The sequence below is a fragment of the Aquarana catesbeiana genome, linkage group LG06, assembly GCF_042186555.1.
Source record: "Aquarana catesbeiana isolate 2022-GZ linkage group LG06, ASM4218655v1, whole genome shotgun sequence".
NCBI classification, from domain to species: Eukaryota; Metazoa; Chordata; class Amphibia; order Anura; family Ranidae; genus Aquarana; species Aquarana catesbeiana.
This window is the reverse complement of record NC_133329.1, coordinates 410,691,126-410,716,374: the sequence shown is the minus strand read 5'-3', so window position 1 is coordinate 410,716,374 and position 25,249 is coordinate 410,691,126. Positions and strand designations below refer to the sequence as shown.

General features: G+C 46.9%; 1 protein-coding gene across 1 annotated transcript in view; it reads left to right on the top strand.

Moving 5' to 3' along the window:
• Positions 1-390: 390 nt before the first annotated feature.
• ADCY5 (adenylate cyclase 5) overlaps positions 391-25,249 on the top strand; it is a gene marked incomplete in the record, with an annotated part of 247,690 nt that continues 222,831 nt past the window's right edge. The window contains 1 exon segment of the mRNA XM_073634485.1: positions 391-3,145. Coding sequence (XP_073490586.1) covers positions 2,219-3,145 — 927 coding nt within the window.

Here is a 25,249-nt window from a genome sequence, read left to right as displayed (position 1 = left end):
CTCTGTGTATTATATCAGTGATATATTGTATCCCCCTGTGTATTATATAAGTGATATATTGTATCCCTCTGTGTATTATATCAGTGTTATATTGTATCCCTCTGTGTATTATATCAGTGTTATATTGTATCCCTCTGTGTATTATATCAGTGTTATATTGTATCCCTCTGTGTATTATATCAGTGTTATATTGTATCCTTCTGTGTATTGCAGTCCTGTGGGTCTCCCTGTGTAGTGTTACATTGTATCTATGTCTCTCCTGTGATTAGAGTCTCTCTCCTCCCTTCTCTACCATACCCCAGGCATCAAACACTTCTCCGGCCAGTAACATCCCGTGGGAAAACCCTGACAGTCCCGCTCAGCCAATCCTGTGCAGGGGGAGGCGGGATCAGAGGGTTCACTGTGTGCTGAATGAGAATACAAAGACTAGTATAGAGGTAGCAGCAGGATGGAGTGTCCTGGCTCTCCAGTCCTGTGACCTGCAATACCTGCCGGAGGAAGCTGCACCAACGCCGAGCCTGGGCTGAGGATCTGCTGGATCTGGGAGCATTCTGTACACACCGGGATCTGGGAAACTGTGTTGGATCTGAGGGCAGTCTGTGCAAATTGGGATCTGAAAGCCCGTGCTGGATCTAGGAGCAGTCTGTACACATTGGGATCTGGGAGCCGGTGTTGGATCTGAGGGCATTCTCTGTACATTGGGATCTGGGAGCCGGAGTTGGATCTGAGGGCATTCTCTGTACATTGGGATCTGGGAGCCGGTGTTGGATCTGAGGGCATTTTCTGTACATTGGGATCTGGGAGCCGGTGTCGGATCTAGGGCCATTTTCTGCACATTGGGATCTAGGAGACCCGGTGTCGGATCTAGGGCCATTCTCTGTACATTGGGATCTGGGAGCCGGGTTTGGATCTAAGGCCATTCTCTGTACATTGGGATCTGGGAGCCGGTGTTGGATCTAGAGCCATTCTCTGTACATTGGGATCTGGAAGCCGGTGTTGGATCTAGGGCCATTCGGATCTGAGAGTTGTTCTGGATTTATATCTGGCTTTGTAGGATCTGGAACGTCTGCTGGCTCTGGTGAGCGGGTCCTATAACCATCGTTGGATCTGGGGATCTAGATTGGAAAGGATGGAGGATCATTGCGTGGTCCCAACGCTCTGGAGGTAAACAATAAGGATTGCCCGTGTCTGTCTGATGATGATGGTGAGTGTGCTGGAGGAAGGGACCAGGGATTTTGCATCTTCCAGCCTCGCCAGTCATAATGCTGCCCCTGAATCTGGCCCTGTACTTGGAAAATGACCCCGTGGTGTCACAGAAGATCCCCATACACATGTCGTTACGTTGCATCCTGGGCACAGTTTCGCTTATGTACCTTTTAACCATTTTATTCCTTCAGTTGACTGCCATTCTCATCCCTTCCACAACGAGGCATTGGCTAATGCCAAACAGAGACAACGTGGAGTCGATGTAAACAGGACGGTCACTATTCCAGTGATGGACACAGTGAGATCCTCCAAACGTCGACATGCTCTGTGTGATGGAGACCAGCCTCTGCCGTATAGCTGCGATCCACACTGAGCCCACCCATTGAGAGTTAATTCCACAAAAAAAAAGAGAAAAACATTTGGAATATGCAATATCTACCTTCAGAATGACTGAGCGGTGTATCTCCGGAATCAACAGCTGGTCAACTGCTCAGGTGTGACCAACCTGGCCAAGCCAATGCCCACCGATCGGAGATTTGAGGACAATTCTGCCTTAATTCCTTTCGTGTCTGCACACCAAACCTTCTTCTTTTTATCCATTTAATTCTGGCTATTATGGGATTTATTCTCTCCAGAAGGCTGATAACAGATTGAGCCGTGTTTATAATTCTGCACTGGGATTAAGTTGAAAAAAATCGCTGGTATTTTTTGAATTCTGGATGAACATTTTTTCACTCTTCTATTTTTATATAAAACATGGCAATGGCAGAACAATAAAGCTGCCTAGTTTTATAGACGGTCAGCCGAACATGAAGCTCCTGGAGCGGTTTTCGATTTATTTGGGATTGAAAATATAAACCTGGATTGCGGGAAGGTTACAGGAGTACATGGTGCTTATTATTTCAGCTGGTGGGACTTGGGATACGAATTACGGATTGGTGTGCACGTTGCTCATTATGTAAGGTGCATTCCTGGTGTGAGGGGACTACAAGACATTTTGTAGCGAGGGGACATGTCTAGGTCAAACAGCGTGAGCCCACCAGGATTTGGGGCTCCTGTCTTGCGATCGGGCACTGAGCACAGGTCGGCTTGGGGGGAAGCGGAGACCAGGGTCAATGGATACGGTTACTCAAGCCGGTCCTCGAGAAAGAAGACCTCGCGGATGATGAGTTTATGGAGGAGCGAGGATGACTACGAAGCCCAGACGGAGAAAAACTCTCCGCTAGACCATAGGGTGAGCTTCCGGTCCAAACCTGCATGGCTGGAACATGGAGAGGAGAGCCGGAACAACAACAAACCCATCCAGAAACCCGCCGACGGAGAAGTGAGGCCTAAATCCGTAGAGCTTGGCTTGGACGAAAAGTCCGGCAAGGGCAAAGCCGAGGGAGTCGAAGACGGGTCAGAATTTCATTTCTCGCTGGGGATCTGCTGCAATGGCGTCCTCCAGATATTTAGCTCCAAAAAATTCCATTCGAACAAACTTGAGAGGCTCTACCAGCGATACTTCTTCAGACTCAACCAGAGCAGCCTGACCATGCTCATGTTCGTCCTGGTCTTGCTGTTTCTGGTCATGCTCTTGTTCAATTGCCTCCATGGAAAGCTCCAGGTGCCTTATGTCGTAGTCCTATTGGTGGCCATGGTGATCCTCAGCGTGACTATCATCGTGTGTACCCGGAACTTTTTCCACCAGGACTACATGTGGATCGCTTGTTACGCTGTCATCGCCATCATCTTCATGGTGCAGTTGGTCAGCGTCTTCCTGGTCAGACCGCGAAGCGCCTCCGATGGAATTTGGTGGACCGTGTTCTTCATCTACACCATTTACACCTTGCTTCCGGTGCGGATGAGGGCGGCGGTCATAAGTGGGATTATCCTCGCCGTCACTCATCTTGCCATCTCCCTGAAGGTCAACGAAAATGACGACTTCCTGACCAAACAGGTACGCTCATATTCTACTTTTTATGCAAAGCCAAGCTGATTTCTTGATAAATTCCAGGGGTCGGCCAAATCGTTAAAGTTTGGTCCCTAGAAATGTCTTTCCATTACTGACTTACTAGTGGAGAAGAAGTACTCCCAGTGCCGGGACAAGGTCATCTAGGGCCCAGGGTAAACATACCAAAGTGCACCCCCCCCCCCCAAGATGCAAAATCCTCCTCCTCCCAAAAAAACTGAGCACAAATATGCATGATTACCCTCTAAGCATAAATTCCCCCTCCTCCTAGTACAAATTTATCCCCCTGATGAAATCCCCCCTCCCAGAACAAATCTTTCCCCCCCATACCTCAAATCCCCCAGCACAAATGCCCCCCCCCCAAAAAAAAAATCACCCCCCTAGCATAAATCCTCTACCACTAAAATTTCCCCTCCAAGTACACATCCTCTCCCCTCACTCCAAATGCCCCCCCCCCAACACACAAATCCCTCCCCAATCCCCAAATTTCCCCTTGTAGCAGAAATCCCCCCCCCCCATCATCCCTATTAGCTCAAATCCCCCCGCCCCCCAAAAAAAATCCCCTCCTAACACAATTCCCCCCTCCCTCCCACCATATCACCTCTTCTAGCGCAAAACCCCCAATCCCCCCTTCTAGCACAAGTGCCCCCCCCATCCCCCCTCCCAAAACAGATCCCCCTAAATAGGCACTCCTACCAAACACCCCCAAATTCCTCCTCCTAGAGCAATTCTTACCGCATGCTGCTTCCCAATTTCCCCCTTCCAACACAAATCCCCTCCCCCCCAATCTCCTTACGGCGCCCTCCCACCTCACCTGAAACCACAGTGCCCATGGCAACTGACCCTCCTGCCCTCCCTTTGTCCCGGCCCTGAGTACTCCTGTTGCTGAGGAAACCCCAGGGCTGTAGATGAAGTGGTACCACTGGTCCTCCTGTACAGGACCCGGACCAGCAGGGGGCCCAGGAAACAGGGTGAAGATGTTGGCAGGGAGCATGAACAGTGTGGGGTGCTTGGAGCTTCTGGCAGGGAGGAGAGGAGGGAAGCTGGCAGCACTGCTGGGGTGGAGGGGTGTGGTCAAAAAGGGGGGGGGGGGGTCTGGGCAGCAGGGGGGAATGTATGGTGCACAGGGAAGGTGATCAGGGGCAGTTACTGGAACTGATCTCTTGTATGGCTCTCTCTTCAGCAGCTGAAAGCCGGCTTCTCCTCCTCTCCCTCCCGCTGGCTTTCAGGTGCTGCAGAGAGAGACATACAAGGGATCAGTTCTAGTAATTGCCCCCCTCTCCACACCAATCACCCTCCCTGTGCACCATATCCTTCCCCCTGCTACCCCCCCCCCCCCAGCAGTACTGCTGGCTTTCCTCCTCTCCTTCCTGCTGCCAGCAGCAGCAAGCACACAATAGGGGGAAGGGTCCGGTAAATATGTCATATTCACCAGCGTCTTCCTTTCCTGAAGGAACACAATTCCTGACTGGTACTGATCACTCACTGTGTTCATTTATAACTGAAGCATAGTAAACTGTGTTTATTTGGGGGGCTGTCATGTTGGCTATATGGGGCCCTGTGGTTTCAAATAGCAGCCCAGAGAAACCCCTATACTCATTGCTCGGCCATCTGAAAAACAAATAAATATATATATATATATAGCCAAAACTTTATTTTTTGTTTCGGATAAAGGTCATGAATGATGTCATAGGCATGTGGTGGTTAGCATTGTGTTTTTGTAGCGCTGGGGCCCTAGGTGCAATTTCTACTATAGAACTGCCTGCATGGAGTCTGTATGTTCCTTTGATAGTATTGAATTTTGAGCCTAGATATATACTTATGTTACCCTAAATATTTTTTTTCTGTGTTTGGTCACATCTGTGTATTTTATAAATCATTTCCATGTACTTCTTCCATCGGAAGTTCCTGGTTGATCCTGTCAGTCACGTTTATTCCTTGTTCTAAACTGACCACAAAAAGTACAGAAGCTGATCTGTGTTGGCATAGTCAATTTTCATCCTTTGGCTGGCCACTCCGAGGTACAGGACACTGTGCAGACACACAGCATGCCTGGATTGGGGAGTCTGTTCAGCCACCACGCCCCCTGACCAATCACATCTTGCCTTTGGCACTCGCTCTTGACCAATCACAGCCTGCCACTGGCACATACCTCTCCCAATCACAACCTGCCACTGGCACACACCCCTGCCCATCCACAGTTTGCCACGGGAACTCACCCCTCCTGATCACAGCCTGCCATTGGCACACACCTCTGCCCAATCACAGCCTTCCTCTAGCACACACCCCCTCACAATCACAGCCTGCCACTGGCACACACCCTCTACCAATCACAGCCTGCCTCTTGGCACACACCCCCTCCCAATCACGGCCTGCCTCTGGCACACACCCCCTCCCAATCACAGCCTGCCCCTGACACACCCCCTCCCAATCACAGCCTTCCTCTTGGCACACCCCCCCTCCCAATCACAGCCTGCCTCTTGGCACACACCCCCTCCCAATCACGGCCTGCCTCTTGGCACACACCCCTCCCAATCACAGCCTTCCTCTTGGCACACACCCCTCCCCCTTCCCAATCACAGCCTGCCTCTTGGCACACACCCCCTCCCAATCACGGCCTGCCTCTGGCACACACCCCTCCCCCTTCCCAATCACAGCCCGCCTCTTGGACACGCCCCCTGCTCAAACACAGCCTCATCCTGAACAGACTCTGGAATACAGGCAGCCAGTGTATCTGCACAGTGTCCTGTAACCCCACCCCCCACTATCGGAAGGAAGAGATGATTGGTCACATGAAGGAGAGCAAATTTGTGGAGGTGTGCTAGGAGTGGTGATTTATGTTGGGAGAGGGAATGAGGGGAAGAGGATTTGTGCTAGGAGGGGGATTTTGGGGGGTTTGTACGATAAAAGTATAATGGTAGAGGGGGAATAATTTTTTTTGTGCTAGGAGGGGAAATTTGTGGGGGGGGGGGGGATTTGTTCTAGGATGGGGGATTGGGGGAAGGGAATTTGGTTTGGAAGGGGGAGAATTTGGAGTGGGGTGGGGGGAGGATTCGCGTTTAATGGGAAAATGTGAGGGGTAAAGATTTTGTGCTAGGAGGGGGAAATGTTTTTTTTTTTTGGGGGGGGGGGATTTGTGCTGGGAGGGGGAATTTCTGCAGGGGGGCAGATATGTACTGGCAAAAGGGGAACTCTATGTTTAGGGGGTAAGCATGCAGATTAGTGCTCCATTTTTTCTTGGGGGGAGGGGGGAATTTTTGCTGACATGAAGTGCTCATACATCTTGGGGGGGGGGGGGGGGACACAGTTTGGCATGTTTGCCCTGGGCTCTAGATGACCTTGTCCCAGCACTGACAGTAGCCAATCAGCTAGGAGGGGGACTTTTTATTTTTTTTTTGGGAGGGGGGATCTGTGCTGGAGATATATGGGTGGAGAGAGAGGATTTTAGCTGGGGGGGGGGGGGGGGCAAAAATTTGTGCTGGCGGGGCAGATATGTACTGGGAAGAGGGGAAATCTATGTTTAGGGGGTAAGCATGCAGATTAGTGCTCAATTTTTTTAATTAATTTTTTTTTTGGGGGGGGGGGGGGATTTTTGCTGACACATCTTGGGGAGGGGGGGGCACAATTTGGCATGTTTGCCCTGGGCTCTAGATGACCTTGCCCCAGCACTGCCGGAAGCCAATGAGCTAGGAGGGGGTATTTTTTTTTGGGGGGGGGGGATTTCTGCTGGACACATATGCAGATTAGTGCTCAATGTTTTTTTTTGGGGGGGGGGGGGGGGGATTTTTTCTGACACACAATGCTCACACATCTTGGGGGGCACAATTTGGCATCTTTGCTCTGGGCTCTAGGTGACCTTGCCCCAGCACTGACGGTAGCCAATCAACTTCAAACTTCAGCTTGTTCAATGAAAGTTTAAATGAATAAAACCTGGAAGCTGATTGGTTTATATGCAGAGCTTCCCCAGATTTTGCACTTTCCAATTTTAGTAAATACCCCCCCCCCCCCCCAATTGTATGTCCGCAACTACTTCAATACAGCGTAGAGCCAGAGGTCAGCCCACCCCAACCAGACCGCGTTACGGCAAAACGATCAATAGAGCTGAATGATTGGCTCCATCGATTTATAAAACACATACAGCAGATTTACAGATCACAGGGGGATCCTTCATAGAAATCAGGATCATATAGAGTCCCGGCCCGGATAGGATTTCCATCATTAGACTCTCAGTTCCCGATCGTTGGCTTCGATCGCCCTCTGACCGGCGGGCGGACTGGGTGCAGCGGCTCTGAGGTTCCTCTTGTGACTATAGAACTGTCCCGGCTGTGTTTGTGGAACTTGATATACAGAGATGTAGGAAGGTCACTGCCTGGGGGGAAGAAATGAGTTACATTGTATCTCTGGCGAAGTATCATCATTTCACATTGCGGATCATTCGTACAAATGGCTTCCAGCTGGATGAAAGAAAAAAAAAAAAACAGACAAATTCTTTTATTGTGAGAACAAATTTTTTGTCGCATGGATTTTATGCAGCAAAATACAAACAAAACAACAAAATGGCACGTGAGTGAATTCTTATTACCGAAACATATGTGAGGCCGACGCCTTTCCCACGTATTTTATTTTAGCAGAAATCCGAAATTTAAAAATATTCCTCCAAAAAAAAAGTCATTTTAACCCCCTTCAGTGCCTTTTTCTGACACTTGTTGCTTAAAGTTAAAATCCATTTTTTTTTTTTTTTTTGCTAGAAAATTACTTAGAACCCCCAAACATTTTATACATATATTGACCCTAGAGAATAAAATGGCGGTCGTTGCAAAATTTTATGTCATGCAGTATTTGCACAGCGGTCTTTTAAACGCAAAAAAATACACTTTCGTGAATTAAAAAAAAAATACAAAACAGTAAAGTATGCCCATTTTTTTTTTTTTATTGTATAATGTGAAAGATGATGTTACGACGAGTAAATAGATACCTAACATGTCACGCTTTAAAACGGCGCACGCTCGCGGAATAGCGACAAACGACGGCACTTAACCGCTTACCGCAAAACGCCGTAGCTGTACGTCGGTACTTTGACGTAGAATATCGGGGTTATGGCAGCAGATAACCCCGGTAATTTCTGCAACGGCGGACTGTCCTATTTAAGATAAAAGTGGTCTCTGCGGCGGATTCGCCGGGAGATCACTTTTATCAGCGGCGGGAGAGGTTCCCCTCTCTCCCGCCGCGGTCCGGTCGTCTCCGCTGCTTACTGGAGCCGGTGATGGCGGCAGAGACGATCCGATCCTCTCCCCTCAGTAGCATGGAACCAGAACGATGGCCCCCCCACTGGGCTCCATAACATTGGATGACGGAAGCCACGTCAAATGTCACTTTCACCCAATGGTCTTAAAGGGGAATTTTTTATTTTTTTTTTGGTTAAAGCACATTTATTTATTTTTTTATTGCATTTTAGTGTAAATATGAGATGTGACGTCTTTTTGACCCCCCAGATCTCATATTAAAGAGGACCTGTCATGCTTTTTTTTTCTTTTACAAGGGATGTTTACAATCCTTGTAATAGGAATAAAAGTTGCCCGAATTTTTTTTTTTTAAAGGACAGTGTAACAATAAAAAGTAAAAAGTAAAATAAATAAGAAAAAAAAAGCATGTAAGCGTTCCGCCGAGCTCGCGCGCAGAAGCGAACGCATTCGTAAGTCGCGCCCGCATATGAAAATGGTGTTCAAACCACACATGTGAGGTATCGCCGCGATCGTTAGAGCGAGAGCAATAATTCTAGCCCTAGACCTCCTCTGTAACTCAAAACTGGTAACCTGTAGACATTTTTAAATGTCCCCTATGGAGATTTATAAGTGCCAAAGTTTGTCGCCATTCCACGAGCGGGTGCAGTTTTGAAGGATGTCATGTTGGGTATCAGTTTACTCGGTGTAACATTATCTTTCACAATATTTTAAAAAATTGGGCTAACTTTACTGTTTTATTCAAAAAAGTATTTTTTCCCCAAAAATTGCGCTTCTAAGACCGCTACGCAAATACAGTGTGACATAAAGTATTGAAAGGACCGCCATTTTATTCTCTAGGTTGTCTTAAAAAAGAAAAAAATATATATGTTTGTTGGTTCTAAGTAATTTTCTAGCAAAAAAAACCTGATTATAACTTGTAAACAACAGATCTCAAAAAGAGGTTCGGTCCTTAAGTGGTTAAAAATCTCCATAGGTGACGCTTTTAAATTTTTTTACAGGTTACCAGTTTAAAGTTACAGAGAAGATCTGGTGCTAGAATTATTGCTCTCGCTCTAATGATCGTGGCGATACCTCATATGTGTGGTTTGAACACTGTTTACATTTGCGGCCGTGACTTACGTATGCGTTCGCTCCTGTGCGCGAGCACGGAGGGATAGGGCACTTTCATTTTTTTTTTCTTCATATTTATTTAATTTTATTCTTTTTATTTGTACACTGTCCCTTTGAAAAAAAAAAATTCTGATCACTTTTATTGCTGTCAGAAAGAATGTAAACATCCCCTTGTGATAGTAATAGACAGGACGTTAGGAAAAAAAAAAAAAACGCTTGTGCTACTGTCAGGGAAAAAAGCAGCGTTAAAAAATATGCTTTTAGCCACGTTTTTGAATAGCGTTTATGAGCGTCTTTCCGTGTTTGTGAGCGTTTTTAAGCATTTTTACAATAAAAAGCACTCCCTAGAATGTAAAAACGCCAAAAAATGCCAAACGCGGCTAAACGCGACTAAGAGCTTGTTACACGTTTAGTCGCGTTAAGCTGTGACTAAAAGCTTGTTACAGCGTTAAACCGCGTTTAACAGTATTTTTTGGGTGTTTCACGTCTTTATAGCCAAACAACCTTTGCCCCCAGGATGCACACGCAGTCTTTTTTTTTTTTTACTGCCCCTAAACGCTTATGCCTCCAAACGCCTCTGAGATGTGTATATGGACACAAAGGCTAACATGGAGGAGAGTTCAGGTGCAGTAAAAAAAAACAAAAAACACCAGACGCCCCTAAAAGCAGCTGCAAAAACGTCCTGTGCACATGAGCCCTCTTTGATACAGGACGGCTGTGCTGTGCAGAATCACGTATCTATACGTGATTCTGCACTTACAGGTAGGGGGCGCACGCAGGAACTTAAACTTCCACTTCACTCCTCGCCCGCTTACATTCCACATTTGGCATGTAATTTTGTTTTGTTTTTTGGGGGGGGGGGAGTGGGTGTCTAGCTTTGAGCGGAACTTCCTGTCCCGCTTCCTGCTTCCGACTTTGGGCCATCTAAGTGACTCCTCCCCTCTCCCTAGGCGTACCCTCCTTCTCTGCAATCTTCTGGGATATGTCACAGGTCCCAGAAAGTTGCCTGTCCACTAGGAGAGCGCAGAGCGACTCGCGCAGTGCGCAGTGCGCTCCCGGCCGTGAACCCGCAAAGCTGCCACAGCCGAGTGCCCACAGTTTCATTGGAGGTGCCAAAGAGAGGAGGGGGAGAGGAGCAAGGCTCCGTGCGGCCGTATCGCTGGACCGTGGGACCGGCGAGTGTCTGATTATTAAAAGTCAGAAGATACACTTTTTGTAGCTGCTGACTTTCAATAAACAAAAAAAAAAGCCTGAAACTCCGCTTTAAATATTACTAACGAATAAATTATAGATATTGTAATTTCCTTTCAAATTTGGCTGTTAGTGAACGTAACGAATATGAATTTATCCGAAGTTACGAATTATCCGAAATAACGAATGTCGCATCTAAATGAATGGAACGTAAGGAATTAATAATAATAAATAACAATAATAATAATAAAAACCTTTTTTTTAATTATTATTATTTATTAATTTGTTCCGGTCCATTTGGTTAGATACAGAATTCGTTATTTCGGATAAATTTGTATTTGTTACGTTCACTAACAGCCAAATTTGAAAGAAAATTCCAATACCTATAATTTAATAGTTAGTTATTATTTGTTAGTTACTCATTCGAATTTTCAGATTTTCTTTCTTATTTTAGGATTTTCGAATTTATGAAGTTACAAATTTTCTAATTTACGAATTGCGATCATAACGAATGACCTGAAAAGCGAAAAAACAAACAAAAACAAATTAAACGAAAAAAACTAAAACACATTTTTCAGCAGTGCACATGTCTGCTGATCACCGTATTAGTGTCACTGGTTCCCACAAAGTGTCAAAAGTGTCAGTTAGTGCCTGATTGTCCGCCTCAATATCGTAGTTCCGCTATAAGTCGCTGATCGCCGCCAACACTAGCAGTGGCGGCTGGTGCTCAGTTTTCTTTGAGGGGGGTGCCCCCCCAGCCAGCCAACCAAAGACCCCCTGCCCCCCGACACTTGCTTGCTTGCCACTTCCTTCCCACTCCCCCTCCGCATCGCTCCCCCGCCAGCCCCACACTTGCCCCATCCAGGTTTGCGGCTTCCGTAGCTCCCCCCCCCCCCGTGCGTCTCCTCTTGAGTTCCAGTGATCACTTAACCTCCCGGCTAATCGGGTATTAGGCTGGATTCACACCTATGGCATTTTTAGTGCTTTTTGCATTTTGCAGATCTGCACTACAGTCCATATAACATGGTTTCCTATGGAACACGTTCTGTAGTGTAAATCTGCAAAATGCAAAAAGCACAAAAAATGCCATAGGTGTGAATCAGGCCTTAGGACTCCCGGCCAATCAGGGTCTCATGACACGCATCCCCATTGGCCGAGAGGAGAAACAGAAAGACATTAGTGAATATTAATTCGCTATTGTCACACAAGTGGATGGGCTAAGGTCGCAGTGCTCTGCTTCCCGAGCCCACCCTTTTTGAAGCCAATTAGAGCCTCAGGCTCTAATCATGTGCTTAAAAAAATAAAACAAAATATTGGAATCCAATGCGCCCGGCATGTAGATTAGGGGCGGGAGCATGGATTAGGGGGGCGGCGCCCTGCATGTAAATTAGGGGCGGGAGCAAGGATTAGGGGAGCAGCACCCGGCGCCCTGCATGTAGATTAGGGGTGGGAGCATGAATTAGGGGGGCGGCACACTGCATGTAGATTAGGGGTGGGAGAATGGATTAGGGGGGCGGCACACTGCATATAGATTAGGGGCGGGAGCATGGGTTAGGGGGGCGGTGCCCTGAATGTAAATTAGGGGCGGGAGCATGGATTAGGGGGCGATGCCCTGCATGTAGATTAGGGGTGGGAGCATGGATTAGGGGGGCGGCACCCCGGCGCCCTGCATGTAGATTAGGGGCGGGAGCATGAATTAGGGGGGCGGCGCCCTGCAAAAGCTGCCACCACTGAATACTAGTATAAAAAAAATTCCAGTATATATCCATAGTTCGTAGACGCGATAACGTGCAAACCAATCAATATTACCAAAAACATGTAGCAAAATACACATTGGCCTAAATTTATGAAGAAATTTGATTTTTTTCATTTTTTATTGGATGTTTTACAATAAAATATATAAATATATTGTCGCTCTTTTTTTGTTTATTGTTTACTGCGAGGAGATGGGGGGAGGGGATTTGTGTTGGGAACGGGGGGGAATTTGGGAGGTGGAAGGGGGTAAGAATTGTTCTAGGAGGGGAAATGGGGGGGGGGGGGTTGATAGGAGTGGTGATTTAGAGGGATTTGTGTTGGGGGGGCGCTCTGCGAGGAGATGGGGGAAATTGTGTTTGGAATTGTTCTAGGTGGGTACATTGAGGGGGAGGGGGGAGGAGTGGTGATTTAGGGGGATTTATGTTGGGAATTGTTCTAGGAGTGAAGTTGTAATTTAAAGGGATTTGTGAGGGGGAGGAGGTGGGCAGCAGGGGGTAAGATTTGTTGTGGGGAAAATTCGGGGGGGGGGGGGGTAGTTAGGAGTAGTGATTTAGAGGATTTGTGTTGGGAGGGGGATGGGGGAAGAGGACTTGTGCTAGGAGGGTGGATTTGTGCTGGAAGCGGTGATATAGTAGAGGGGGGAGGGGAATTGTCTCAGGAGGGGAGCATAAGGAGGAGAACAGGAACAGTGAGGAAATCTTCTAATGGGGACACCTGTTTCTGTAGGATTTCCTGTCACTTTTAAAAGTATCCTCTCACTTCCTGTTGAGTCTACAGAAAGGAAGTGGAGGAAAACGAGACAAGCATTTCCTCAGTCTCCTCTCCCCCAGTGATCAGACTGTACATTGTAACTTTGTAGAAGGAGGAGGAGTCATTTCCTCAGTCTCCTCTCCCCCAGTGATCAGACTGTACATTGTAACTTTATAGAAGGAGGAGGAAGCATTTCCTCAGTCTCCCCTCCCCCAGTGATCAGACTGTACATTGTAACTTTGTAGAAGGAGGAGGAGTAATTTCCTTGGTCTCCCCTCCCCCAGTGATCAGACTGTACATTGTAACTTTGTAGAAGGAGGAGGAAGCATTTCCTCAGTCTCCCCTCCCCCCAGTGATCAAACTGTACATTGTAACTTTGCAGCAAGTCTACAAGGTGAGAGGTTGCAGCAGGGGGCTGATCTGTGTCAGACATTTGTGAACACAGCCAAGACCTGCAAGGGCACCAAAATAGTGACACCTCTGAGCCAGGAAATAGATGGTGCTCCAGATGATGCCGCAGATGATGAAAAAGATGGCACCGTCCTTCTGGGGAGAAAAACAGATGAAGGCGTTGTCCGGGGGAGTCCTGTGATCTCTGTAAGAGGTAATAAATACCTGGAAGGGTTGATCTGACCTTACTCAGCATGAAAACATATATCAGATGACAGGTCCTCTTTAAGCTTTGGTGTAAATAAAGCCATCTGAGTATTCTGATCCACATTGGATATCTGATCGCTCTCTAATCGTTTGCTGATCACAGGAACACTCGGGGGGGGGGGTTCTTTTCTTGTCAATAGATGATTCTTTGGTCATGTGACTTCTCAGGATTTCTTACGGCCGATTGGTTTGCTCTCAGCGGCTGAGGACAGACGTGTCAGAGGATTGGATGTTTTAAAAGCAAAATATCAGTGGGACTTTATATGAACCAAGACTATATAGTACATAGGTCTCCATCCCCAATGTCTGGTAAGGAAGGGGGAAAGGGGCAACAGGACTTTATATGAAACAAAACACTTAGGTCGATTGAATCGATCAATATCGTTAGAATAATTTATTAACGGCACAGAAACGACGTGTAGTGCAATAGATAACATTAATAGTAGATCAATATGTAATTAGCAGAATTAATGGGCATGATAAATACATAGCACAATAAAATTCATAATATAGTAGCATTGTGTCAGGAACCATGAATCAGACCGAGACAGAAGTAAAGTTAAATCACACTTGTTTATTAATAATAATAATAATAATAATAATGAGGTAAACAGAGTAAACGTAGTCAAAACATAGCCAGAGTTCAGTAACCGAATCAGGTAGTCAGCCAAGCCAATGTCAGAGAGCAAGAGATCAACGTAGTAGAACAGCAAGCAGGATCAGGAGCCAGAAGGGACGTCAGCCAAGCAAGTCTCCAACAGGAACACAGGAGAAAGTCTCTGTGATGTTGACCAAGGCTTAGGCAGAGATCAAGTGAGCTGGACGGCTTTAAGTAGGTAGAACTGACGAGCAGAATCAACAACAGCTGAGTCACTGTGGAGAGATGGGAGCTGGCACTTAACTGACAGCTCAGAGAAGGAAGGGCTGAGCCCAGCCCTGACACATTGTTACACATGATCGATAATGAACCGGCAGGACACTCAAAGTGTATAACAAATAGTAGCCAATAAAAAATTGATGATTCAAACAGATCAAACCCATAGTAGACACATGATAACTGTGGCATAGCATCCAATAGGAAGAGCTCGACGCGTTTCGTGGATTGTTTCCTCTCATCAGGAGCAGCTATACTTTGGGGGGTACCTATGGTAAATAATAAATAATCAATGGTAATTGATTATAAAAGGAAGAGAGGGAACAAACACTATGGTCCTAACACTCTCACCTACGGGTCCAGATTAAAAAAAACATAGATCATAATGGTAGTAATAATAATTGGAGGCATTGGGAGGTGAAGAAACCCCCCCCCGGGAGCTGAGGTGACATCCATGATCGGCAGGCGGGCCAAAATGTGAAGTGGGAACCACACGTGAGTGGGGGGGGGGGGTCACCCTTCCAGAGCTGGGGTATTAGGGGTGAAGCCCAAAAGACTGCTGGAACAAATAATAGTAGAATTGTGTTATTGGGGTGTTATTGAAAAGAAAAGGCTTTAATGCCGCCCACAACGCCTTCAAAGATACACCAACGCCACGCTAGTATGTGCAGTTGAGAGAGAGAGAGAGTGAGCAACCACATCCCAGCGACTAGCGCTCATATGTAGGCGCCTGACCTCCATCGTGCGGCAAGCCGTTGGAAAACAAGCACGTCAACGCGCGGCGTCACAAATGACATAAAACGTGTGGCATGTGGGTGTGGCGCTGACGCGCAGCGAATGCCAGCCCCCAGCCCCATGACCAATAAGGTTTCAATCTACCTAAGTGTTTTGTTTCATATAAAGTCCCGTTGCCCCTTTTTCTCCCCTTTCCCCTTCCTTACCAGACATTAGGGATGGAGACCCGTGTACTGTATAGTCTTGGCTCATATAAAGTCCCACCGATATTTCTCTTTAAAACTTATTAGGGATGGAAACTAATGCCGCGTACACACGATCGGCATTTCGGCCCACAAATGACCGATGAGAGTTGAAAATGCGACCGTGTGTACGCTCCATCGGACTTTTGCTGGCTGAATTCCAGCCAGTAAAAGATTGAGAGCATGTTCTTAATTTTTCGGTCGGAAAACTTTCCTGTCCGAAAATGCAATCGTCTGTGGCACGTCTGTGGCAATTCCGACGCGCAAAATTCCTACGCATGCTCGGAAACAATTCGACGCATGCTCGGAAGCATTGAACTTCATTTTCTCAGCTCGTCGTAGTGTTGTACGTCACCGCGTTCTTGGCGTTCTTGGTGGTCGTAAGTTCAGCTAACTTTTGCGTGACCGTGTGTATGCAAGGCAAACTTGAGCGGAATCCCGATCGTGTGTGCGCGGCATTACACTTGTTTATTCTGCTTATCCCATGTTATTCTGTTGTCATGCATCCAGTCTAGCCAGCATAGGTACATGATATAATGCCGCGTGCACACGATCGGGATTTTGGTCGGAAAAAGATATCACAGGCTTTTCCGACGGGATTCCGCTCAAGCTTGCCTTGCATACACACGGGTCACACAAAAGTTCGCTGAACTTTCGACCGTCAAGAACGTGGTGACGTACAACACTACGACGAGCCGAGAAAATGAAGTTCAATGCTTCCGAGCACGCGTCAAATTGTTTCCAAGCATGCGTAGGAATTTTGCGCGTTGGAATTGCTGCAGACGATCGCATTTTCGGATAGGAACTTTTTCCGACCGAAAAATTGAGAACCTGCTCTCAATCTTTTGCTGGCTGGAATTCGGCCAACAAAAGTCCGATGGAGCATACACGCCGTCGCATTTTCCGACCTGGTTCCCCCCCTCTCTCTTAACTGCACATACTAGCGTGACGTTGGTGTATCTTTGGCGGTGTTGCGGGCGGCCTTAATCACTGATATAATCAATTGCCATTGATTATTTATTATTTACCATAGGTACCCCCCAAAGTATAGCTGCTCCTGATGAGCAGAAACAATCCACGAAATGCGTCGAGCTCTTCCTATTGGATGCTATGCCACAGTTATCATGTGTCTACTATGGGTTTGATCTGTTTGAATCATCAATCAATTTTATATTGGCTACTATTTGTTATACACTTTGAGTGTCCTGCCGGTTCATTATCGATCATGTGTAACAATGCTACTATATTATGAATTTTATTGTGCTATGTATTTATCATGCCTATTAATTCTGCTAATTACATATTGATCTACTATTAATGTTATCTATTGCACTACACTTTTCCGTGCCTTTAATAAATTATTCTAACTATATTGATTGATTCAATCAATCCTAGTGTTTTGTTTCATATAAAGTCCCGTTGCCCCTTTTTCCCCCTTTCCCCTTCCTTACCAGAGGATTGGATGTATCACCCCAGATTTCACCTCTCCCCCTCCAATCACTGAGGGGTCCCTTTTACCCGGAAGCCCCTCTTCCTTTTATCGGTATAACAAACGCGGAATTGATCGCCATTTCATTTGAAAAATCTTTGTTACTATAATTAGCACTGCAGAAAACAAATAGCGGAATTAGATGGAGATTAACAAATAATTTGATTTGAATTGTCTTGAGGTTCACATTTCTGGGGGCTGATTTATATTCTCGTCCAGATTTACTGACTTTAGAGGAGTAGCACTCCCCTCCCCCACCCAGGGGGGATATACAATCTGTACACAATGAATGATTTTGCCTGAAACTCTACGAGTGGCACAAAATCCTCGTAATATGAAGAGCAGCGCGGCTGATTGTTCACTTCCCGTCCTTGCAACACAGCGATAGAAAATCTGCTCCATATGTCACCAGAATCAGGTCAGCTGCATCATACCAGTATGGAACGTGGAAACCATTAGTCTTAGCGACATTCCCCCCCCCCCGACCAATGTACAGCGCAGACCTACCGGACCCATATACATCCCATCTGATCAATATCCAATATATACATCCCATCTGATCAATATCCAATATATACAACACTTCTGATCAATATCCAATATATACAACACTTCTGACCAATATCCAATATATACATCCCATCTGATCAATATCCAATATATACAACACTTCTCACCAATATCCAATATATACATCCCATCTGATCAATATCCAATATATACATCACTTCTGATCAATATCCAATACATACATTGCTTCTGATCAATATCCAATATGTACATCCCATCTGATCAATATATACATCCCCAACTGATCAATATCCAATATATACATCACTTCTGATCAATATCCAGTATATACATTACATCTGATCAATATCCAATATATACATCACTTCTGACCAATATCCAATATATACATCCCATCTGATCAATATCCAATATATACATCACTTCTGATCAATATCCAATACATACATCGCTTCTGATCAATATCCAATATATACATCCCATCTGATCAATATATACATCCCCATCTGATCAATATCCAATATATACATCACTTCTGATCAATATCCAGTATATACATCCCATCTGATCAATATCCAATATATACATCAATTCTGATCAATAAACAATACATACATCACATCGTATCAATATCCAATATATACATCGCATCTGATCAATAATTACCATGGACCTCTTGGCTCTTCTCTGATGAATGCTCTCCTTGCCCGGCCGGTCAGTTTAGGTGGACGGCCATGTCTTGGTAGGTTTGCAGTTGTGCCATACTCTTTCCATTTTCCGATGATGGATTGAACAGAGCTCCGTGAGATGTTCAAAGCTTGGGATATTTTTTTTAACCTATCCCTGCTTTATACTTCTCCACAACTTTATCCCTGACCTGTCTGGTGTGTTCCTTGGCCTTCATGATGCTGTTTGTTCACCAAGGTTCTCTAACAAACCTCTGAGGGCTTCACAGAACAGCTGTATTTATACTGAGATTACATTACACACAGGTGGACTCTATTTACTAATTAGGTGACTTCTGAAGGCAATTGGTTCCACTAGATCTTAGTTAGGGGTATCAGAGTAAAGGGGGCTGAATACAAATGCCCCTCCCCCACACTTTTTACATATTTATTTGTATCATTTATCATTTTCCTTCCACTTCACAATTATGTGACACTTTGTGTTGGTCTATCACATAAAATCCCAATAAAATACATTTACGTTTTCGGTTATAAGTTTTGAGGGGTATGAATACTTTTTCAAGGCCCTGTACATCCCATCTGATCAATATCCAATATTGATCCCCTTGGTATACTGTGCAGTATCAGACACGCCCTTAGTTGGGAATTGGAGTGTGAGTGTTGGGATTGTTGTACAATCAGCCCCCCCCCATCACTCGGCTCTCACTTCATTGCCCTATAATGTTATTTATAGCCGGGAATGAGAAGGCGGTGTGACTCCCCCACCCCCGCTGCATTCCTCTGAGCTGATACACTGGCAGATCTGACCCCCTCTCCGCCTCCCCCATGTGTTATGGAAGATAATACATCAGATGTGCGCCAGATATTCCCCAATCCTCCGCCAGACCGCAGAGGAAACACCGATCCTCTCCGCCATGCCTGGATTCTCCTGTCATCCCAGGGGGGTTGCAACATGTTGCTGCACCGGGTGCCAGGGGACAGATACCGACTTGGTGCAAACGAGGCGTGGGGCTTGTCCGCCGAGCTGCGATTTCCCACACTGCCGCCCAAAGAAATCAATCGTTACAAGGTGTCCAATGTGTGTGTGGGCAGGAGGGACAGCTACCCCGGGCGCAGTGAAGCAAGGGGTGGGCAAAGGATGGATGCAGGGTGGTACATCCATTCAATGGTATGTATTAACAATGGGTGGGAGGGGGCACAGTTCTGGATCCTTGCCCCCGGTTCTGGCAGCGTATGTGATGATTGGCGGGATCGGGGGACCTTAATGGCAGGATCAGATGATTGGCGGGATCAGAGGATTGGCGAGATCTGATGATGGCGGGATCAGATGATTGGTGGGATCAGATCATTGGCGGGATCGGAGGACCTTGATGGCGGGATCAGATGATTGGCAGGATCAGATGATGGCGGGATCAAATGATTGGCGGGATCGGGGACCTTGATGGCGGGATCAGATGATTGGCAGGATCAGATGATTGGCGGGATCGGAGGACCTTGATGGCGGGATCAGATGATTGGCAGGATCAAATGATGGCGGGATCAAATGATTGGCGGGATCGGGGACCTTGATGGCGGGATCAGATGATTGGCAGGATCGGAGGACCTTGATGGCGGGATCAGATGATTGGTGGGATCGGAGGACCTTGATGGCGGGATCAGATGATTGGTGGGATCGGAGGACCTTGATGGCGGGATCAGATGATTGGCGGGATCAGAGGATTGGCAAGATCTGATGATGACGGGATCAGATGATTGGCGGGATCAGGGGACCTTGATGGTGGGATCAGATGATTGGCAGGATCAGATGATTGGCAGGATCAGATGATGGCGGGATCAAATGATTGGCGGGATCGGGGACCTTGATGGCGGGATCAGATGATTGGCAGGATCGGAGGACCTTGATGGCGGGATCAGATGATTGGTGGGATCGGAGGACCTTGATGGCGGGATCAGATGATTGGTGGGATCGGAGGACCTTGATGGCGGGATCAGATGATTGGCGAGATCTGATGATGACGGGATCAGATGATTGGCGGGATCGGGGGACCTTGATATCGGGATCAGATCATTGACGGGATCGGAGGACCTTGATGGTGGGATCAGATGATTGGCAGGATCGGGGGACCTTGATGGCGGGATCAGATCATTGACGGGATCGGAGGACCTTGATGGCGGGATCAGATGATTGGCAAGATCAGATGATGGCGGGATCAAATGATTGGCGGGATCGGGGGACCTTGATGGTGGGATCAGATGATTGGCAGGATCAGATGATGGCGGGATCAGATTATTGGCGGGATCAGATGATGGTGGGATCAAATGATTGACGGGATCGGGGGACCTTGATATCGGGATCAGATGATTGGCAGGATCGGAGGACCTTGATGGTGGGATCATATGATTGGCGGGATCAGAAGATTGGCGGGATCAGGTGATTGGCGGGGGGGACCTTGATGGCAGGATCAGATGATTGGCGGAATCAGATGATTGGCGGGATCGGGGGACCTTGATGGCGGGATCAGATGATTGGTGAGATCGGGGGACCTTGATGGTGGGATCAGATGATTGGCGGGATAAGATGATCGGCGGGATCGGGGGGAACTTAATGGCGGGATCAGATGATTGGCGGGATCAGATGATTGGCGGGATCGGGGGACCTTGATGGCGGGATCAGATGATTGGCAGGATCGGAGGACCTTGATGGCGGGATCAGATGATTGGTGGGATCGGAGGACCTTGATGGCGGGATCAGATGATTGGCGGGATCGGGGGACCTTGATGGCGGGATCAGATGATTGGTGGGATCGGAAGACCTTGATGGCGGGATCAGATGATTGGCGGGATCAGAGGATTGGCGAGATCTGATGATGACGGGATCAGATGATTGGCGGGATCAGGGGACCTTGACGGGATCAGATGATTAGCAGGATGAGATGATGGTGGGATCAAATGATTGGCGGGATCGGAGGACCTTGATGGCGGGATCAGATCATTGGCGTGATCGGAGGACCTTGATGGCGGAATCAGATGATTGGCAGGATCAGATGATTGGCAGGATCAGATGATGGCGGGATCAAATGATTGGCGGGATCGGGGGACCTTGATGGCGGGATCAGATCATTGGCGGGATCAGATAATTGGCGGGATCGGCGGACCTTGATGGCGGGATCAGATGATTGGAAGGATCAGATGATGGTGGGATCAGATTATTGGCGGGATCAGATATTTGGTGGAATCAGGGGGCCTTGATGGCGCGATCAGATGATTTGCAGGAGGGACCTTGATGGCGGGATCAGATGATTGGCGGGATCAGATGATTGGCGGGATCAGGTGATTGGCGGGGGGACCTTGATGGCGGGATCAGATGATTGGCGGGATCAGATATTTGGTGGGATCGGGGGACCTTGATGGCGGGATCAGATGATTGGCAGGATCAGATGATTGGCAGGATCGGCGGACCTTGATGGCGGGATCAGATGATTTGCGGGATCGGGGGACCTCGATCGCAGGATCAGATGATTGGAGCGATGAGAGGATTGGCGGGATCAGGTGATTGGCGGGGGGGACCTTGATGGCGGGATCAGATGATTGGCGGGATCAGATAATGGTGGGGTCAGATGATTGGCGGGATCGGGGGACCTTGATCGTGGGATCAGATGATTTGTGGGATCAGAGGATTGGTGGGATCAGGTGATTGGTGGGGGGGGACCTTGATGGCAGTTTCAGATGATTGGCAGGATCAGATTATGGCGGGATCGGGGGACCTTAATGGCGGGATCAGATGATGGCGGAATCAGATGATTGGTGGAGTCAGATGATTGGTGGGATCGGATTATGGCGGGATCGGGGGACCTTAATGGCGGGATCAGATGATTGGCAGGGGGGACCTTGATGGCAGGATCAGATGATGGCGGAATCAGATGATTCGCGGAGTCAGATGATTGGCGGGATCGGGGGACCTTGATGGCAGGATCAGATGATTGGCAGGATCAGATGATGGCGGGATCAGATGATTGGTGGGATCGTGGGGACCTTGATGGCGGGATCAGATGATTGGCGGGGGGGACCTTGATGGCAGGATTAGATGATTGGCGGGATCAGATGATTGGTGGGATCAGAGGATTGGTGGGATCAGGTGATTGGCAGGGGGGACCTTGATGGCAGTTTCAGATGATTGGCGGGAACAGATTATGGCGGGATCGGGGACCTTAATGGCGGGATCAGATGATTAGCGGGGGGGGACCTTGATGGCAGGATCAGATGATTGGTGGGATCAGATGATTGGCGGGGGGGACCTTGAAGGTGGGATCAAATGATTGGTGGGATCAGATGATTGGCGGGGGGGACCTTGATGGTGTGATCAGATGATTGGCGGAATCAGATGATTGGCAGGATCAGATGATTGGTGGGATCAGATGATTGGTGGGATCAGATGATTGGTGGGATCAGATGATTGGTGGAATCAGATGATTTGCAGGGGGGACCTTGATGGTCGGATCAGATGATTGGTGGGATCATATGATTGGCGGGGGGGACCTTGATGGTCGGATCAGATGATTGGTGGGATCAGATGATTGGCGGAATCGGGGGACCTTGATGGCAGATAGCGAATGTAAGATTGACTGAATCCTCATCTGACGATTTGAAGAATGGGAATTAAAAATACAGCGAATCATCTAATGGCCATTTTTGGGGAAATAACCGGCGAATGTTCGGCGAATTGTCATTTGTTACTTTGTAGCTGTGCTAAAAAAATGTTGCAAGTCAGAGAATCCGGCCAATCCATCCCGACGCAATTCATATCAGTAAATGATCGGTGTGGCGAGAGGTGCTGCCGGGTCACCGCTGATTCAGCCCCCCGGAACATCTGCAATAGGCAAGTAACACTGCAGCTTGATTCAGCAGGCCTTTCACAGTGCCTCCTCTTTATATGTAGGGACAAACCCTGAAAAACGCATCTGCTCTCCCTTTGCTTCATACTGACCGGCAGCAGAGCTTACACAGAGCACAGGAAGCTCCCACTGAATTATGGGGGCGGGGCATTAGAGGGAGGGGCCACACAAAGGTCCTGTTTTTTAGATTGCTTACACAGTAGCCGGTGTTCTGCCGAGAAAGTTCCTCTCGGCGGCTAAGTTCCCCCCTGCGCAGTAGGATCCGGCGGAAATAGCCGAAGCAGAATAGCTGAAAATCAGCTGTACACGGCGCCTGTAAGAGGGCCCCTCGCGGGCTCGCTTCGCTCGCCACGCTTCGGGCACGGCCTCGCTTTGCTCGGCTCTTTTAGATTCCCCCTCTAGGTCCACTTGGATGGTGGGGAAGGAACCTGGACCCAGAGCGCAGGCGCCGTGTACAGCTGATTGAAGCGTTTGAGCTTCGGCTATCTCCAGCGGCTGACAGTAGTCCGTACTGCGCAAGCGCTGCGCCTGCACAGTACAGGGGGGAACTTATCCGCCAAGGGAACATTCTCGGCAAGACACCGGCTGTTAGAGGCGCTCAGGCCCCATAGATAAGGATTGCTTTTCTGAGATGAAATGATTTTGTATTTGTCGGGACGCCGGCCATCCTCCGCCTCTCTCTCCTCTGCGGGGGGACAGGTCCTCTTGGAGCCGTGTGACTGTCGCTGTGCGTAAACAGGCGTGCGCACACATGTGAGCGCTGTCGTCCTCCCCGGCTCCCTGTTGGTAATTTTGCGGCTCCAGGCCCTCCTCCCGTACGCTCTGCTATCGCTGTAGCCTGTTGCCATGGTGACGTGCGTGCAGTTGGCCGGGGTCCCGATTCCGCATATCGGCTGGCTCGTCGTTTCCTCCTGGCCGGCTTAACCCCTCCAGCACCGCGGATTCGCCCGGGACACCGCAGATCCTCTGCGCAGTGCACGAAAAAAAAAAAAAAACGTGCGTTATGTCAGAAAAAGCTTCGAAAATGGAGATCGCTGGAGGATAGCATCCCACAAATGTCTCCCTTTTAAACTAAATATAATAATTGTAAAAAAGAAGGAACATTATATTTCGTCCCTAAAGAGACCCCATCACCAGACCGATCGTTTCATCAATAATCTTCCCATAAAATGATGCTTACCTTTTATGCTTTATTTTGCATTTTACATTGTAGAATAATAATAATAATTTTACATTTTATATATTAATATTTTATTTAATTTTACATTGTATAATATCTATATTATTAGTGGTAGTGGTATAGTATTATTATTATATTTTGTATTTCATATTCTATACCAATTTTATTATTAGCCCCCATACTTACTGGCACTGTCAAAATCCTTGTTTTATTAATATTTTTCCTATATTATATTATATTATATTATATTAATATTTGTATTATTATTACCACAAATTTCATTTTGTTATTATTCCTATTATCATTATTATATTTTATAATATTGTATTATTTAATATTTTATACGTGATATTGTTTTTGTGATTATTATTATTAAGATTATCTTAATAATAATAGTTATTATCAATGTAGGTTTAAACCTACATTTATTTTTGTTATTTTTTTATTATTATTGTTATATTATATTTGATATTTTATATTATTTTTATTTTTATTATTATAATTATTTATATTTCAAGGCCCCAGACTTATTGTCACTGTAGTTGTGTGTATTGTTGTTGTTGTCATTATCATTATTTGTGTTGTAGAATATTATATTATTATTATTAGTAGTAGTAGTAGTAGTAGTATTGTACTTACCAATGTAGGTTTGACAGTGCCAGTAAGAATGAGGCCTAATAATAATAATAATAATCATCATCATCATTTTACAATCATTTGTAATATTAATATTAGATTTTATTTTACATTTTATTAA